The sequence below is a fragment of the Pristiophorus japonicus genome, chromosome 9 (assembly GCF_044704955.1).
Source record: "Pristiophorus japonicus isolate sPriJap1 chromosome 9, sPriJap1.hap1, whole genome shotgun sequence".
NCBI lineage: Eukaryota > Metazoa > Chordata > Chondrichthyes > Pristiophoridae > Pristiophorus > Pristiophorus japonicus.
Window position 1 is genome coordinate 164,969,829 of NC_091985.1, and position 16,100 is coordinate 164,985,928.

General features: G+C 49.2%; 1 protein-coding gene across 2 annotated transcripts in view; it reads right to left on the reverse strand.

The window, feature by feature from the left end:
* Positions 1 to 14,702, reverse strand: part of LOC139273301 (acetyl-coenzyme A synthetase 2-like, mitochondrial) — a 90,912-nt gene extending 76,210 nt beyond the window's left edge. For both annotated transcript variants that reach the window (XM_070890039.1, XM_070890038.1), the window contains exons 1-4: positions 14,240 to 14,702; positions 4,246 to 4,342; positions 2,885 to 3,084; positions 1,039 to 1,214 (exon numbers count right to left, since the gene is read on the reverse strand). In XM_070890039.1, the coding sequence (XP_070746140.1) occupies positions 1,039 to 1,214; positions 2,885 to 3,084; positions 4,246 to 4,342; positions 14,240 to 14,624 (858 nt within the window). In that variant the 5' untranslated portion in view covers positions 14,625 to 14,702. The remainder of the gene's footprint in view (positions 1 to 1,038; positions 1,215 to 2,884; positions 3,085 to 4,245; positions 4,343 to 14,239) is intronic.
* Between the last annotated feature and the right edge of the window lie 1,398 nt (positions 14,703 to 16,100).

Here is a 16,100-nt window from a genome sequence, read left to right on the forward strand (position 1 = left end):
ATAAATCGCCAGGCCTGGATGAAATGTATCCCAGGCTGTTAAAAGAAGCAAAAGAGAGTAAATAGCAGAGGCTCTGACCATCATGTTACAATCCTCTCTGGCTACAGGTGTGGTGCCGGAGGACTGGAGGACTGCTAATGTACCGTTGTTTAAGAAAGGAGAAAGGGATAGACCGAGTAATTGCAGGCCACTCAGCTTAACCTCAGGAGTGGGCAAATGATTGGAAAAAATTCTGAGCGACAGGATTAATTGTCATTTAGAAAGGCACGTATTAATCAAGGCCAGTCAGCACGGATTTGTTAAGGGAAGGTTGTGTCTGACTAACTTGATTGTATTTTTTGAGGAGGTAAAAAGAAGGGTCGATGAGGGCAGTGCATTTGATGTAGTGTATATGGATTTTAGCAAGGCTTTTGATAAGGTCCCACATGGCAGACTGGTCACGAAAGTAAAAGCCCATGGGATCCAGGGCAATCTAAAATTGACTTAGTAGGTACAGAGGAGATTTACGAGGATGTTGCCAGGACTGGAGAATTTTAGTTATGAGGAAAGATTAGATAGGCTGAGGTTGTTTTCTTTGGAACAGAGGAGGCTGAGGGGAGGTTTAATTGAGGTATATAAAATTATGACGGGTGTTGATGGAGTGGATAGTACAGACCTGTTTCCCATAGCAGTGAGGTCAATAACCAGAAGGGCATAGATTTAAAATAATTGGTAGAAGGATTAGAGGGGAGTTGATGAGAAATGTTTTCACCCAGAGGATGATGAGGGTCTGGAACTCACTGCCTGAAAGGGTGGTAGAGTCAGAAACGCTTATCACATTTAAGAAGTACTTCTATATGCACTTTAGGTGCCGTAACCTACAGGGCTGCGGATCGAGAGCTGGAACGTGGGATTAGGCTGGATAGCTCTTTGTCGGCCGGCGCGGACATGATGGGTGGAATAGCCTCATTCTGTATTAAAAAAAAGTCCACTCCTGCAAGCTCCCAAAAAATGGTTCATTTAAGTTCAAACAAAGGAATAACTTTAACGATGACTTACTTCCTCGAGCGGTACGTCAATGTTGCTCATGGGAACCTTCTTGTCCGTTCTCTGCACTACGAAGACGTGTTTTACTGTGGGACATGTCTTTACTGCCTCATCCACCGTCCTCTTCAGCTCAACAACATGACCACCGCGGACTCCTTGATTGCAGGTGATAATGACCTTGCATTGGGCTAGTTAAGCAAAGACAAACATTGTCAGCATGTGTCATGTCTGTAATGCACTCATGAATGACTCCATGAGGCAATGTGTTATACTCAAACTGTAGTGACCTTGGTCCTTTATTTGTAAGAGTGAGGCACAAGCATGGTGGGCAGCCTTTGATACTGGACCCTGCACACCTATGCAGGTGACCCTCAGGTCTCCCACCGCAGTGCCCTCTAGTGGACAGCCTCTACCACAGGGGCAGGAAACCCCGATCTCCACCAGTTGCACCCTCTAGTGGTGCCAGCATAGTATAAACCTTATTGATAGTACATCAGGTAACAAGTCTCCATCTTATGCAACTATATAGTGACTACACAGAGAGTATATTTATAGTCTGCATATATAACAGCATGCACTTCTTTTTTTTAAAGAAATGATATGAATGACGTGAAGTACTACAGCCTGAAAACAGGGGCGAAAAGGGGGAATATCACGGGGGCTATGTAACCCGTCCCAAGGCCGACAGAAATACGCCTGACACCATTTTGGCCTTGGAACAATATTCCAGTGTTCCGGGCAGCTGCCTGAACCAGGCATTAGGCCCCTTCACTTGCACATGTTACTGAGGGGCCTGGTTAAGGACCCCTTACAGATATCCGGCAATGCTGAGTGGAGTCAATGTCGGGCCTGCGGCAGGCATTCCAGAGTTTGCTGCAGCTCTGGGGCACACTAGGCTGGGTGCATACCAGCTATTCTGCGCCTGAAAACAGGCCTAAACAAATTTTTAGCCCTTCAAAATGTCGTCATCAGAACACGTTTCTTACACTGCCCAGTAATCCGCAAGACTTTCCGCATGCCTTTTGTAGGCTTCACAACGTGGTGTTTGCAGGTGGCTCAGACATTATTCCTGTGCAGAATCCAAGCGCTCCTCCTTACTCTGCAGAAATACTGCCGGCCCACGGTCGGCCCAGCCTCGCCCCACCCCTTCCCACTTCTCCGAGCACCCCGGCCGGCCGCCATTCCCAAGTCCGAAGGGAGGCGAGCCGAATCAGGATGTCCCTTTTGGTGTCCGCAGCTCGCCTGCCAAATGCAAATGAGGCGGGGGCATCCAGATCCCAGGCGCTGATCCGCATGTTCCAGTCTGTCAACTTGACCACGCGTGCCTTTCGGAGAAAGACCCGCCCAGCGACCAAACAAAGTTGGCCTTGTTCCTCTCCGAATAGAGACTGGTGCCCCAATAGAGGATGTCAGCTGATCCATTGGGAACGTAGATGAATTTGAACAGTTTTGTGCATGGACTACTTCCTTAACACAAAAATAAAGGATACAGCAATCCAAAGCCAATATATAATTCATAAAGACTATCTACAGTAATATAAAAATATATGACAGAAATAGTCTCTACTTTCCCTGCGTAACTCAATTTTCTTCACACACAAGGAGTATATATATTTCCTCAGTGGGCCAACTGATTCTCTCCATTACTTTGGTTATTCGTTAAATCAGACAGAGTGGGACATTCTGACACATAAATGGAGTCTGTTAATTGGATAAACTGCTGTCAATTCATCAGATACACCCTTGCGACCAATGAATGGAGAATGGTCCAGGTACAAGAGGCTTGAATCTACAACTAACGTACCTCTTAATTAAGTGTGTAAACAATGAAAGCGGTGAAAGATCTTTGCCCACATACCATCACGGATCCTTCCAGCCAACGCTTGAGAGCTGAACCCCGCGAAGACCACCATGTGCACGGCACCAATCCGCGCACAAGCCAGCATTGCGGCGATGCCCATGGGAGATACCGGGAGGTAGATAGCAACTCTGTCCCCTTTCTGCACGCCGTGACGCTTCAACGTGTTGGCCAGTCGGCATGTGGTCTCCAAAAGCTCCCTGTAATGGAGAATATAATTGGTGATGGCACCAGCCATCAATCGCTGAAATCGGCATATAAAAGCTGCAAGTGACTGTGACGTATTGGCTTCATCGGTTCTCTGCTTGAGAATTCATAGGAACACATTGCTATTAAGAACCAATTGGTTTACCAATCACACTACACATTACCAATTCATCCACCAGGCTCACAACCACCTGCCTCATCGTGGATAACCTCAACCCAACTGGCTGGGGTTTTATTGAGTCTTGTGAACATCACGTGACTGGCTAAGCCACTCCCAACTCAACAGCTTAACCAGCCAGTGAGCAGCCTCACAGATGCACACATTACAGAGAATATCCATTTACTAATCATGGGGGCGGGGGTTGGGGGCAGGGTGACAGCGAGTTAAACAACTGCTCCTTTCCCATTTCAGAATGGCTGATTTTTCAGGCGCCCAGCTACCGAACAAACTTGACCTCATTATTTTGTGAACAGAGATTGTTGCGGAAATAGAGGACGCCCGAGTCAGACGGAGCTTCATATACATATGCACATCGGTGTGCTATTACCTCAGGAGGACCCACTAGCACCTCGACCCAAAGCAGAGCTGTCCCGCCCGCCAGCGGGTCTGAAGAGCGAAGACACCTTTCCAGGGAAGGTTAAAACTTGGTTTTGTGGGGCCAAGGGAATGCTGTGAGCCTCACAAGGGAACATAAGAGCAGAATGTTTGGACTACCCCTTCCTCCTGATACTTACAATAAGTATGTTTTTCATTCTATGAAGATCCTATGATGTGAGGCTCACACTGTAAACGAGAGGGTTATTATCAGTCCTCATTTTCCTTCATGTGTTCTTGGGATGTGCGAAACACTGGCAAGGTCATATTTATTGCCCATCATTACTTGCCCTGAGGGCATTAAGGGTCGGGAGGGTGGGACTGGAGTCACGTGTGGGCCACACAGTTTCAGGTTCTCTCCATTGAAGGACATTAGCAAAGCATTGTTTTTAATATCCAGAAGGCCCAGATCAATTGAATTCAATTTCAAGGATGGGGGGGTCGTGGGGGGTGGGTGGGGGTGGGGGGGAGACTGGGAGTGGAGCGGTGGGGGAGGTGTGGGGGGGGGTTGGGGGAACAAAACAGTTTTTGAAGAACTATCGTGCACTAAAGGCCGTACCTGTATGTAATCCTCAATTCAGTGCCAGGTTCATCCCTCTCCCAGATCAGAGCCACCCTGTTGGGGGAGTGGTTGGCATGTCGATCTAAACAGTTCACTGGGAATAAGCCAACGTTATTAATGAAGGTTAAATGATAAGGTTAGAGGTAACAACCTATTGCCAAGTACCAACAATAACTTGCATTTATATAAAGCATTTAACGTAGTAAAGCATCTCAAGGCACTTCACAGGAGCAATTATCAAACAAAATTTGACACCGAGCCACATAAGGAGACATTAGGACAGGTGACCAAAAACTTGGTCAAAGAGGTAGGTTTTAAGGAGGGTCTTAAATGAGCCCCTCTACCTCTCTTTTCTCTGTTAAGATCCTCCTTAAAACCTACCTCTTTGACCAATCTATAGGGTTATACCACTGGATATTACACAGGAAATATTAACAACATTCAGAACTCCCTCCTTGAAGGGTTACAGAAACAATAACAGAGAGGGTCACACAAATAGAAACATAGAAAATAGGTGCAGGAGTAGGCCATTCAGCCATTCGAGCCTGCACCACCAATCAATATGATCATGGTTGATCATGCAACTTCAGTACCGCATACTTGCTTTCTCTCCATACCCCTTGATCCCTTTAGCCATAAGGGCCACATCTAACTCCCTTTTGAATATATCTAACAAACTGGCCTCAACAACTTTCTGTGGTAGAGAATTCCACAGGTTCACAATCCTCTGAGTGAAGAAGTTTCTCCTCATCTCGGTCCTAAATGGCACTAAAAATTCCTTTTTTTTTATTCTGCACAGACACTAAGCGTGTTAATGCAGCTCCTTCACGCAGATTATGCTGCTGCCAATTTCAGCAGTAACAGGGGGTGAAATTCCCCAGCTCCCCTACTGGGGGCAGTAACTGACTCGGAAGGAATCGCGGTTCCCGCCCCTCACAGGAAGTGGAGCGCATTCTCGCGAGCTGTACTTCCTGCTGGGGCGGGTACTGGGGCATGGTCACCAGCGCTACGCTCACACGTTTCAACGCCCCTCCCCTTCAGTTAAAGGGGCAGGCCCCTGCGCACTCTGCCGGGCCTCTGATGGCCTCCATTGGGCCACCAGGGCGGTGCGGTGCCGAAGCCGCAGCCCGGTACCCGAAACCGAGCGCCGGGCTGCACGATGGCGGCCGGGGCCACGCAAGGTGTGCAGAAGTCGGGCCGACCAGTGAGTCGGCCAAACCGGGAAGCTGGCGGCACATGGCGCTCCCCACCTCCCCTTTAACTTCCGCCCCGTGAGCGGATGTCGGCCCGGTTCGCGACCCGCGAGGCTGGTGCTGAAACCCGCTCACGGCAGCCTCGCGGGTGACCACAAGCCATTTTCTGCCGCGCGGCGGAAAGGTGTCAACACGCAAGGGGCGGGGCGGGCTTTACCGGGGCGGGGGGGGGGGTGCTGGTGGGGCGAGGCGCTACTGTGGCAGCACCTCCGCTAACTTCCGCGGGAGTCGGTAGCGCCCCCTCCCCCCGGCGAAAAGAGTTTTGTGCCCCATTAACGCTCCCCCAGAGGAGCTAACAGATGTCGCTAAATGGCAATCTCGACTCCATCGAATCTTAGGGCTAAAAATTGGATCTAGCCAGGAAAGTGGCAATGCTGAGACTGAATGGGGTTAAGCTGCGCCACCTGAAAATGGTCTTGTTAAGATGCAAAATTCGTCCTACCTCTTCATGAACATGACTTTAGATAGGATTTCAGCGCTAAAACTGCTGCTTATTGGCCTTACACGAACAGGTGGACCAATATTAGGGATGGTCCAACTCGCAGTCATGATAGCCATGGGGTATTTCCACTGCTTGCAGGGAAGGTGATCTCAAGCTTGCAACACCTCATTGTCAGGCTGCTAGGCTGTTCAGCTTCCCCAACACAGTGAAGAGGCGGACAGGGAAGCAACACTCAGAAGTAGTGATGGATGGAGGCTCTCCGACGAAGTTCTCCAAGCATTGGTGCAGAGGAGGCGAACGGTGTTATACCCGCAAACTGGCAGGAGGCCCTCGCCACACACATCCAGGACCGTGTGGCGTGAAATCGCAGAGCCCCCCCCCCCCCCCCCAAGCTCTGACTGCTGCCATCGTGGCTGGGTCTACCACCGTCAGTCGGAGCTTCCCCAGTGTCGCAACAGGCCACCAATCTGTGCTGCAGCAGATCGCTCGGGATGCTGAGACACTGCCCCCGGGAGAGGGGGGGGGGGAGAGAGGCATTGGGTCAATGGAGCAGGACCCTGCTGCCCTCTCTCAGGATGACAGCATTCCTGCTCCCACCGCTGCCACTCCGCTATTGCCCTTGCCGCTGCCTGTCAGCCAGCCAGCCCAGACTGCTGCCCAGGCCGAGGTGGTGAAGTCTACAGCTGGGCCTTCTAGGCCCAGAGCTGCCTGGCGTCGTCCTGCAAGGCCAGCCCCCCACTGCCAGTCACCATCCTTCCACCAGCCATGCTGCAGCCACTGAGGGCGCACTGCGTAGCAACACTGGAATAGGAAAAGCCACACGAAATTCAGATACTAAGGGATTGCACCAGATTGATTAGTTAATAGTATCATTGTAAATATGTGTCTTGTGATTATTGATAAATTTATTAACTGTGATTGGAATATTTTGGGGGGGGGTGCCTCATTTCAGCTTTGTGCCCAGGAGAGCGAGGTCATGTTCCACGCGCGAGGGATGGTGTGACGGAGGTGTGGTGTGCAACCGGGATCTGGGCTTTCCTTCCTTCACGTCAGAGTCTGATGCGCTGCTCACAGACAGCTCATCCGGATGGATGAATGAGTGCCTCCCTCCTCCCTCCCTCCTCCTCATCCTCCTCGTCCTCCTCTCCCTCTACTTCCTCCTGAGGTGGTCCCGCGATCCCTCCTGCGCAGTGCCACCCCAGTGGCTGCAGCACGACGGCCAAGTTGTGAAGCATGCAGCAGACCACCACGAAATGGGACACCTGTCATGTTCCACACTCACTGCCGTCACGATCTCTGTCATTTAAATGTCCCTGGCGCGAGAAGTTTACCGGCAGCTCAAAAATGGCTTGCGCCGATGGTTCCGCTATCAGCTGGCCGACGAGCGCCAGTCGCCATCTTTTCACCGTTTCATGGCGGTAGCGTCCAGCACTAAAGCCTCCAATTTCTCCCCCACAGAATGAGGTCCTTTGACCCATTGTATCTGTATCGGCTCTTTGACAGAGCTATCCAATTAGTCCCACTCTCCCGCTTTTCCCTCCATAGCCCTGAAAATGTTTCTTTTTCGTGTCTATATCCAATTCCCTTTTGAAAGTTATGATTGAATCTACTTTCTCCGCCCTTTCAGGCCATGCATTCCAGATCACCACAACTCGCTGTGCAAAGAAAATTCTCCTCGTCTCCCGTCTTTAGCCAATTATCTAAAACCTCTGCCCTCTTCCTTCAATCTACCATTAACATTGAAACATAGAAACATAGAAACCTAGAAAATAGGTGCAGGAGTAGGCCATTCGGCCCTTCAAGCCTGCACCGCCATTTCTTTTCACCCAAAGTTTTAACTATTAGGAAGAAAGAAAGACTTGGATATATATAGCGCCTTTCACAACCACCGGACATCTCAAAACATTTTACAGCCGATGAAGTACTTTTTTTTTAAAGAATGTAGTCACTGCTGTAATGTGGGAAATGCAGCAGCCAATTTGCACACAGCAAGCTCCCATAAACAGCAATGTGATAATGATCAGATAATCTGTTTTTTTGTTATGTTGATTGAGGGATATATATTGGCCCAGGAACCGGGGATAACTCCCTTGCTCTTCTTCGAAATAGTGCCACGGGATCTTTTACATCCACTTGAGAGAGCAGACGGGGCTTCGGTTTAACGTCTCATCTGAAAGACGGATTAGGGGGGAAAAACTGTTGACCAAATAAATTGCAAATGTGGCTTGGATTCAACAGAGACTAAATCTCTTTCGAGTGGATAATTTCTGTACCCGGAACAACTTGTTCCTTTGTCAAAAATGTAAATTGACGGTGGTGGTTTATATTACTCAGTGGCACCAATAATGACCTTCATTACCCCTGAGCTCATGCCACTGTTTCGAGCATTTTTAGTCACCTGCTAAGCACATGACCATAGTCCAAAGGAAAGGAATGCTTTATATCCATTGACAGACCTGTGATCTGAGCTGTGATGCTTCAAAGTACATCACTAGAAAATAAAAGGTACTATAGGGTACCCTTCAGAAACTGGTTACATGCCAGCAATGATATCGAGGCACTACAGTGTGACATCATCGGTAAACTTAAAATGGGCACACAGTCTTTGTGTTCTGCAAAGGGAGATAGACAGGCTAAGTGAGTGGACAAAATATTGGCAGATGAAGTATAATGTGGGAAAATTATCCACTTTGGCAGAAATAAAAGAAGAGCAAATTATAATTTAAACGGAGAAAAATTGCAAAGTGCTGCAGTACAGAGAGTCCTGAGGGTCCTTGTGCATGAAACAGAAAAGGTTAGTATGCAGGTACAGCAAGTAATCAGGAAGGCAAATGGAATGTTGGCCTTTATTGCAAGGGGATAGAGTATAAAAGCAGAGAAGTCCTGCTACAACTGTACAGGGTATTGGTGAGGCCACACCTAGCGTACTGCATACAGTTTTGGTCTCTGTATTTAAGAAAGGATATACTTGCATTGAAGGCTGTTCAGAGAAGGTTCACCAGGTTGATTCCGGAGATGAGGGGGTTGACTTATGAGGATAGGTTGAGTAGGTTGGGCCTATACATATTGGAATTCAGAAGAATGAGAGGTGATTTTATTGAAACATAAGATAATGAGGGAGCTCGACAAGGTGGATGCAGAGAGGATGTTTCCACTCATAGGGGAAACTAAAACTAGGGGAGATAGTCTTAGAATAAGGGTCCGCCCATTTAGAACTGAGATGAGGAGGAATTTCTTCTCTCAGAGGGTTGTAAATCTGTGGAATTCTCTGCCCTAGAGAGGTTTGGAGGCTGGGTCATTGAATATATTTAAGGTGAAAATAGACAGATTTTTTGAGCGATAAGGGAGTAAAGGGTTATGGGGAGCGGGCGGGGAAGCGGAGCTGAGTCCATGATCAGATCAACCATGATATTATTGAGTGGTGGAGCAGGCTCAAGGGGCCGAATGGCCTACTCCTGCTCCTATTTCTTATGTTCTTATGTTCTGCCAAAGCAGTTCCATCTTGTATTATTCAGCTGATGTCAAACTAGTTTTGCCTCTGCCGTTAACTGGCTTCATCAGGTCAATATGGAATACAGTGGGGAGGAGGTACAGGGCCTTGATCAGATCCCATCCGGAGCACTGCCTTCAGTTCTGGCTGCAGCGCCTCAGGAAGGTTATATTGGTCTTGGAGAGAGTACAGCTCAGGTTTACCAGAATGATACCGGGAGTTGAAGGGTTAAATTACGAGGGCAGCTTGCATACATGTGGCTTGTATTCCCCTTAGTATAGGGGATTGAGGGTTGATCTGATCGAGGCGTTTAAAATAATCAAAGGATTTGATACTGTGGATACAGAGAAACTATTTCCTCTGAAATGGTGAGGGAATCCTGAACATTATCTTAACATTTCAGCTCGGCATTTCAGGAATGAAATCAAGAAGCACTTTTTCCCACAAAGGGTAGTGGAAATCTTGAACTTTCTTCCCCAAAAGGCTGTGGATGTTGGGACAATTTAAATTCTCACGACTGAGAGCGGTAGATTTTTATTAGGTAAGGGTACCAGTAATGGTAAAAAAAGAACTTGCATTTATATAGAACCTTTCACGACCTGAGAACGTCCCAAAGCAATTTACATCCAATGAAGTACTTTAGAAGTGTAGTCACTGTTGTAATGTAGGAAACGCAGCAGGCGATTTGTGCACAGCAAGCTCCCACAAACAGCAATGAGAAAAAGACCAATCGGTTTTTAGTGATGTTGGTTGAGGGATAAATATTGGCCAGGACACTGGGAAATCTGTCCTGTTCTTCGTCAAATTAGTGCCATGGGACCTTTAACATCCACCTAAGAGCGCAGACGGAGCCTCACCTGAAAGACGGCACGTACGACAGTGCAGCACTCCCTCAGCGCTGCACTGGGAGTGTCAGCCTAGATTTTGTGCTCGAGTCTCCGGAGTGGGGCTTGAACCCACAACCTTCTGACTCTGAGGCAGGAATGCTGCCCACTGAGCCACAGCTAACGTGCTGGGCCCTTTCAGAATGCAAATGGGGTTCTGTGACGTACTGATTGCAATTCTGAGGGACAACTGGTTTTACTCGAGCAGAAGAATGCCCAAAATGGTTCAGTTTATAATATGTTTTGTGGGGCCATAAAAAGCAGTCGTGGGCTCCCCACACATGACATGGGATGCTGAGCACCCCCCCACTCAACGATCACCCTTGCACCGACCCGACTGCCGACCAGGTCAGCCTCTGGTCCCCCACCATTGCATTGGCCCAGAGATGATGAGCTTGTGCAGGGGCCCGTTTGGCACTCGCTAACGACACACTAGTGAGGCCTATGCTGCCATAGAGTTATAACGGCACAGAAGGAGGCCATTCAGCCCATCGAGTCCATGCAGCTCTCTGGAGAACGATTCAGTCAATCCCATTGCCCCGCTCTATCCCCGGAGCCCTGCACGTTTATTTCCCCCAAGTGTCTATCCAATTTCTGCTTTCGTCATCATTGTCGGCAGCGAGTTCCAGATCATTACCACTCACTGTGTAAAATAGTTCTTCCTCACATCCCCCCCTGTATCTCTTGCCCAAAACCTTAAATCTGTGTTCCCTCGTCCTTGTACCATCAGCTAATGGGAACAACCTTTCTCTGTCTACCTTATCCAAACCTGTCATAATCTTGTACACCTCTATCAAATCTCCCCTCAACTTCCTTTGCTCCAAGGAGAACAACCCCAGCTTCTCCAACCTAACCTTGCAGCTAAAATCCTTCGTCCCTGGAACCATTCTGGTAAATCTCCTCTGCGCCCTCTCAAGGACCTTCACATTCTCCCTAAAGTGTGGTGCCCAGAACTGGACGCAATACTCTAGTTGTGACCTAACCAGAGCAGTTAAAACTCACCCTCCCCTGCCTTGTCTGTTACCACTGAATGTGCTCTAACGCTGCTTTGAGCTTGCATCACCTTGACAGCAACATGACCACACCCACAAGCTGCTGCTCACCCGACTCAAAACAGAGCACTCTCTCTCCTACTCAGGATCTCAGCTAGTATAAGGTGCGTCATCACATAAACATGCAGCATTGGCACAGTTACATATTTTTGTCGCCAGTCGCGATGGTGGAAGGCAAATCGATACAGCTGTTAGAAAAGCATGTGGGATCCTAGGCTTTCTAAATAGAGACATGAGGGTCATTTAAACCCCAGTGTCAGCTGTGGCTCAGTGGGTAGCACTCTCGCCTCTGAGTCATGAAGGTTGTGGGTTCAAGTCCCCCTCCAGAGACTTGAGCACATAAATCTAGGCTGACACTCCCAGTGCAGTGCTGAGGGAGTGCTCACTGTCGGAGGTGCTGTCTTTCAGATGAGATGTTAAACCGAGGCCCCCCTCTCAGGTAAACGTAAAAGATCCCATGACACTATTTCGAAGAAGAGCAGGGCAGTTATTTATCTCTCAATCAACATCACTAAAACAGCTGATCTGGTCATTATCACATTGCTGTGTGTGGGAGCTTGCTGTGCGCAAACAGGCTGTTGCGTTTCCCACCTTACAATGGTGACTATGCTCTAAAAGTACTTCATTGGCAGTAAAGAGCTTTGAGATGTCCGGTGGTTGTGAAAAGCGCTATATAAATGCAAGACATTCTTCAGGACAGATCGGGGAGGGACGCAGATGTTAATAAATCTAAAACATTGGAAACTCAACCCAAACCTCCTGCGATGTGACCACATCCGGTTTTAACGGAGACGGATTGGGAATGGCGACTAACCTGCTCTCCAGAAATGGGTTAGTCATTTGAATATGTTAATAAGGCTCCGTGCCTCAATTTTAACCAGAGACTTTGTTTTTAATGCTTGCGGGGGGGGGGGGGGCAGGTTTTCCAGGGCACGGGAAACCTGGCAATTTTAAGGAAGGTGAGAAGGACTGGACACAGCAGGCAGGTGACTTTACAGCACTGCTTGTGGGCCAAGAGGAGCACGAGTGTGGCTCCCGGCCCCCTCGAGCTTACCTGCTTCCCTCACTGTGATCGTACCCCATCCCATCTACTCACGGCCCAGCCCCCTGATCGAACAATGGCTCTCCCTCCTCCCCCCCGTCCAATATTCCCTCCGCCTCCCCCCTCCCAATCTAATCGATCGACAAATGATGAGCTTCAGTGGGCCAGTGGTTCTTTTTTTTATCATCGGTTGTTCTTATGTGTCTACCCCCTCCCCTCCCCCACTCATCTCATGACCTTTCGGGGTTATCAGTAGGCCTGTCATTTGATTAGGCCGTGGCTAGAATACTGAGCCCCGTTTTGAAGAGGATCACTAAGGTGATACCCAGGCAAGAGGCTGCAGTTATGAGGCAAGAGCAAATAGACAGAACTTGCATTTATATAGCGCCTGTCATGACCTCAGAACGTCCCAAGGTGCTTCCCAGTCAATGAAGTACTTTTGGAGTGCAGTCACTGTTGTAATGTAGGAAATGCCAATTTACGCACAGCAAGCTCCCACAAACAGCAATGAGCTGATGAGCAGATCATCTGTTGCTTTTGTGATGTTGGTTGAGGGACACTGATTGGCCAGGACTGCTCTGGAGTGTCAGCCGAGATTTAGCTGTGCATAAATTGAGCGCCCCGATTCCTGCGTTACATCAGTGACCACCCTTCGAAAGTACTTGGTTGGCTGTAAAGGGCTTTGGGGCTTCCTGAGGTCGTGAAAGGCGCTATATAAATGCAAGTTCTTTCTCTTTACCGTTTATCAAATGAACCGTTGTGGAGCCTGACGTTTTAAAACAGTTGAGAAGTTTATTAGTATTTTAAGGTTGTGGATTAAGCAAATATAATAATTGGTTTACTGTAACAAAATCACCTCTGCATCTGTGAACAGAGAGAAAGTATTGTGCAGGGTAAGTCACTTGCACATTTCATTGTCATGACTCCAGAATATCCGGTTTAAAAAAATTCTATTTCATAAAATAAAGTTTACTTTTCATGAATTCTTTGCCTGTAGTTTATTTAAAACATCTCACACCCAAAATACAAAGATCTGTATTGTATTTATACCTTCAACACACAGTAAATTGCAATAAGCATGTTTTTGGGGGGAGGGGAGGTGAGGCCTCACCTGGAGTATTGTGTTCAGTTTTGGTCTGCTAATCTGAGGAAGGACGTTCTTGCTATTAAGGGAGTGCAGCGAAGGTTCACCAGACTGATTCCCGGGATGGCAGGACTGACATATGAGGAGAGATTGGACCGACTGGGTCTTTATACATTGGAGTTTAGAAGGATGAGAGGGGATCTCATAGAAACTTATAAGATTCTGACAGGACTGTACAGGTTAGATGCGGGAAGAATGTTCCCGATGTTGGGGAAGTCCATACCAGGGTCACAGTCTAAGGTTAAGGGGTAGGCCACTTAGGACCGAGATGAGGAGAAACTTCTTCACTCAGAGAATTGTGAACCTGTGGAATTCTCTGCCGCAGAGAGTTGTTGAGGCCAGTTCGTTAGATATATTCAAGAGAGAGTTAGATGTGGCCGTTACTGCTAAAGGGATCAAGGGGTATGGAGAGAAAGCAGGAAAGGGGTACTGAGGTGAATGATCAGCCATGATCTTATTGAATGGTGGTGCAGGCTTGAAGGGTCGAATGGCCTACTCCTGCACCTAGTTTCTATGTTTCTATGTTAATACCCCTTTCATCTGGAACAGAAAGGAGCTCCTTTTTGTGAAACATTTGTTTGGGACGGGCGCTACCAAGCCGAGGCTTATTCGGAATATACAACAGCCAGCGAGCACACAGCACACGGGAAAGTTGCTGTACTGACAGCAGCAAGCGCTCTGTACCTGACACGTTCAGTTGTCCTCCCAAGAACCAGGCAATAGCGCCTGTGCTGAAGTCGCAGTGGTGGACCCGGTGGAAGAGCTGGTCCCACGCCAGCCTCTCCTTGGCCACGGTGCCCCAGAAGCTGCCGGGCTCCCTGAGGGCGAAGTCTAGCAGGTCGGCGTACGAGCTGACCCCGGGGAAGGAGCTGCACTCCGGCAGCAAGGAGCTGATGTTGGGGGCGGAGGCTGAGGCTGTGGCGTGGAGCGCTCGGATCTGCTTCGGTTCCCAGCCCCGGGCACCGGCTCTCTCCTTGTCCGCTGTCCTTCCCTTCACATGTACCGCAGGAGCCAGGCACCTCCTGAAAGGGATGTGCAGCAGTCGGCTGCACCCTGTGGTCGCTGCCATGTCCCCTTGTCCTGTCCCTGGCAGCTCTGCACAGTCCCCGGGACACTCCCAGATTGGGAAGGAGTTACCTTGAGAGGAGGCTCATCAGGAAGACTGAGGACAGAGAAGCTCAGCTGCCTTTAAGTGGAGGAGGAGGCGCCCAGGCTGACTGGAGCCCAACCCATAAGAGGAAGCTTGTATCGCCTGGAGAAGGTTGGGCTAAAAGAGGCCCTTTTGTGGTAAGATTAGCAAGCGACGTCCTGCAGAAGAACAGCGTGAGGAAAGTTAAACTCTGCACAGGGCTGAGATCACAATAACAGGGTGACCTCACAAGGCAGCTGGTGTAGATGCTCCTGTGTGTATACCTGGATATGTACACTCACAGAATGGAAGAAGGCCTGTGCCAATTCTCAACTCGCCCCACCCGCCCCTGCCCTTTCCCCGTAGCCCTGCAAATTATTTCCCTTCATCATAGGCAGTCCCTCGGAATCGAGGAAGACTTGCTTCCACTCAGTGAGTTCTCAGTCCAATACGGGAACCACGGTCCCTGTTACATGTGGGACAGTGGTTGAAAGAAAGGGAGGGTGGGACTGGTTTGCCGCTCGTTCCTTCCGCTGCCCGCGCTTGATTTCTGCACGCTCTCGGCGACGAGACTCGAGGTGCTCAGCGCCCTCCCGGATGCACTTCCTCCACTTAGGACGGACTGGTCTTTGGCCAGGGACTCCGAGTCGGTGTCGGTGGGGATGTCGCACTTTATCAGGGAGGCTTTGAGGGTGTCCCTGTAACGTTTCCTCTGCCCACCTTTGGCTCGTTTGCCGTGAAGGAGTTCCGAGGAGCGCGCTTGCTTTGGGAGTCTTGTGTCTGGGCATGCGAACTATGTGGCCTGCCCAGCGGAGCTGATCGAGTGTGGTCAGTGCTTCGATGCTGGGAATGTTGGCCTGGTCCAGGACGCTAATGTTGGTGCGTGTGTCCTCCCAGGCTGCCCCCAAATCTCCCTTCAGCTACGTATCCAACTCCCTTTTGAAAGGTAAGATTGAGTCTGCCTCCACCACCCTCTCAGGCCACGCGTTCCGGATCCTGATCACTCGCTGCGTAAAAAAAGTGTTTCCTTACATCGCCTTTGGTTCTTTTGCCAATCGCTTTAAATTTCTGTCCTCTGGTTCTCGAGGAACGAAGATAAAGGCTGAAAGATTGTGAGGGGTGTGTCTTTGAAAATCCACAAAGCTGCACCCTGTTATAACACCTGTCCACCGCCCACATTACCTGGCCCGGGACAGCCGGAGCCGCCTGGGTGACGTTTTCTTTCTATTGCCATTAACCAGAGGGTGGAGGATAGTGCCTGCGCAGTTCCAGCTATCCTGGATAAAGACATCACCTCCCCCTAACAGGAAGATCCTAAAGGCTTGTATTTAACAACTAGAAAGTGCACCCCTACAACACACCCAGCCACCCATCAAGCCCTGTTCTGGGTGGTGAGCCCCCCCTCCCCTCCTCAGC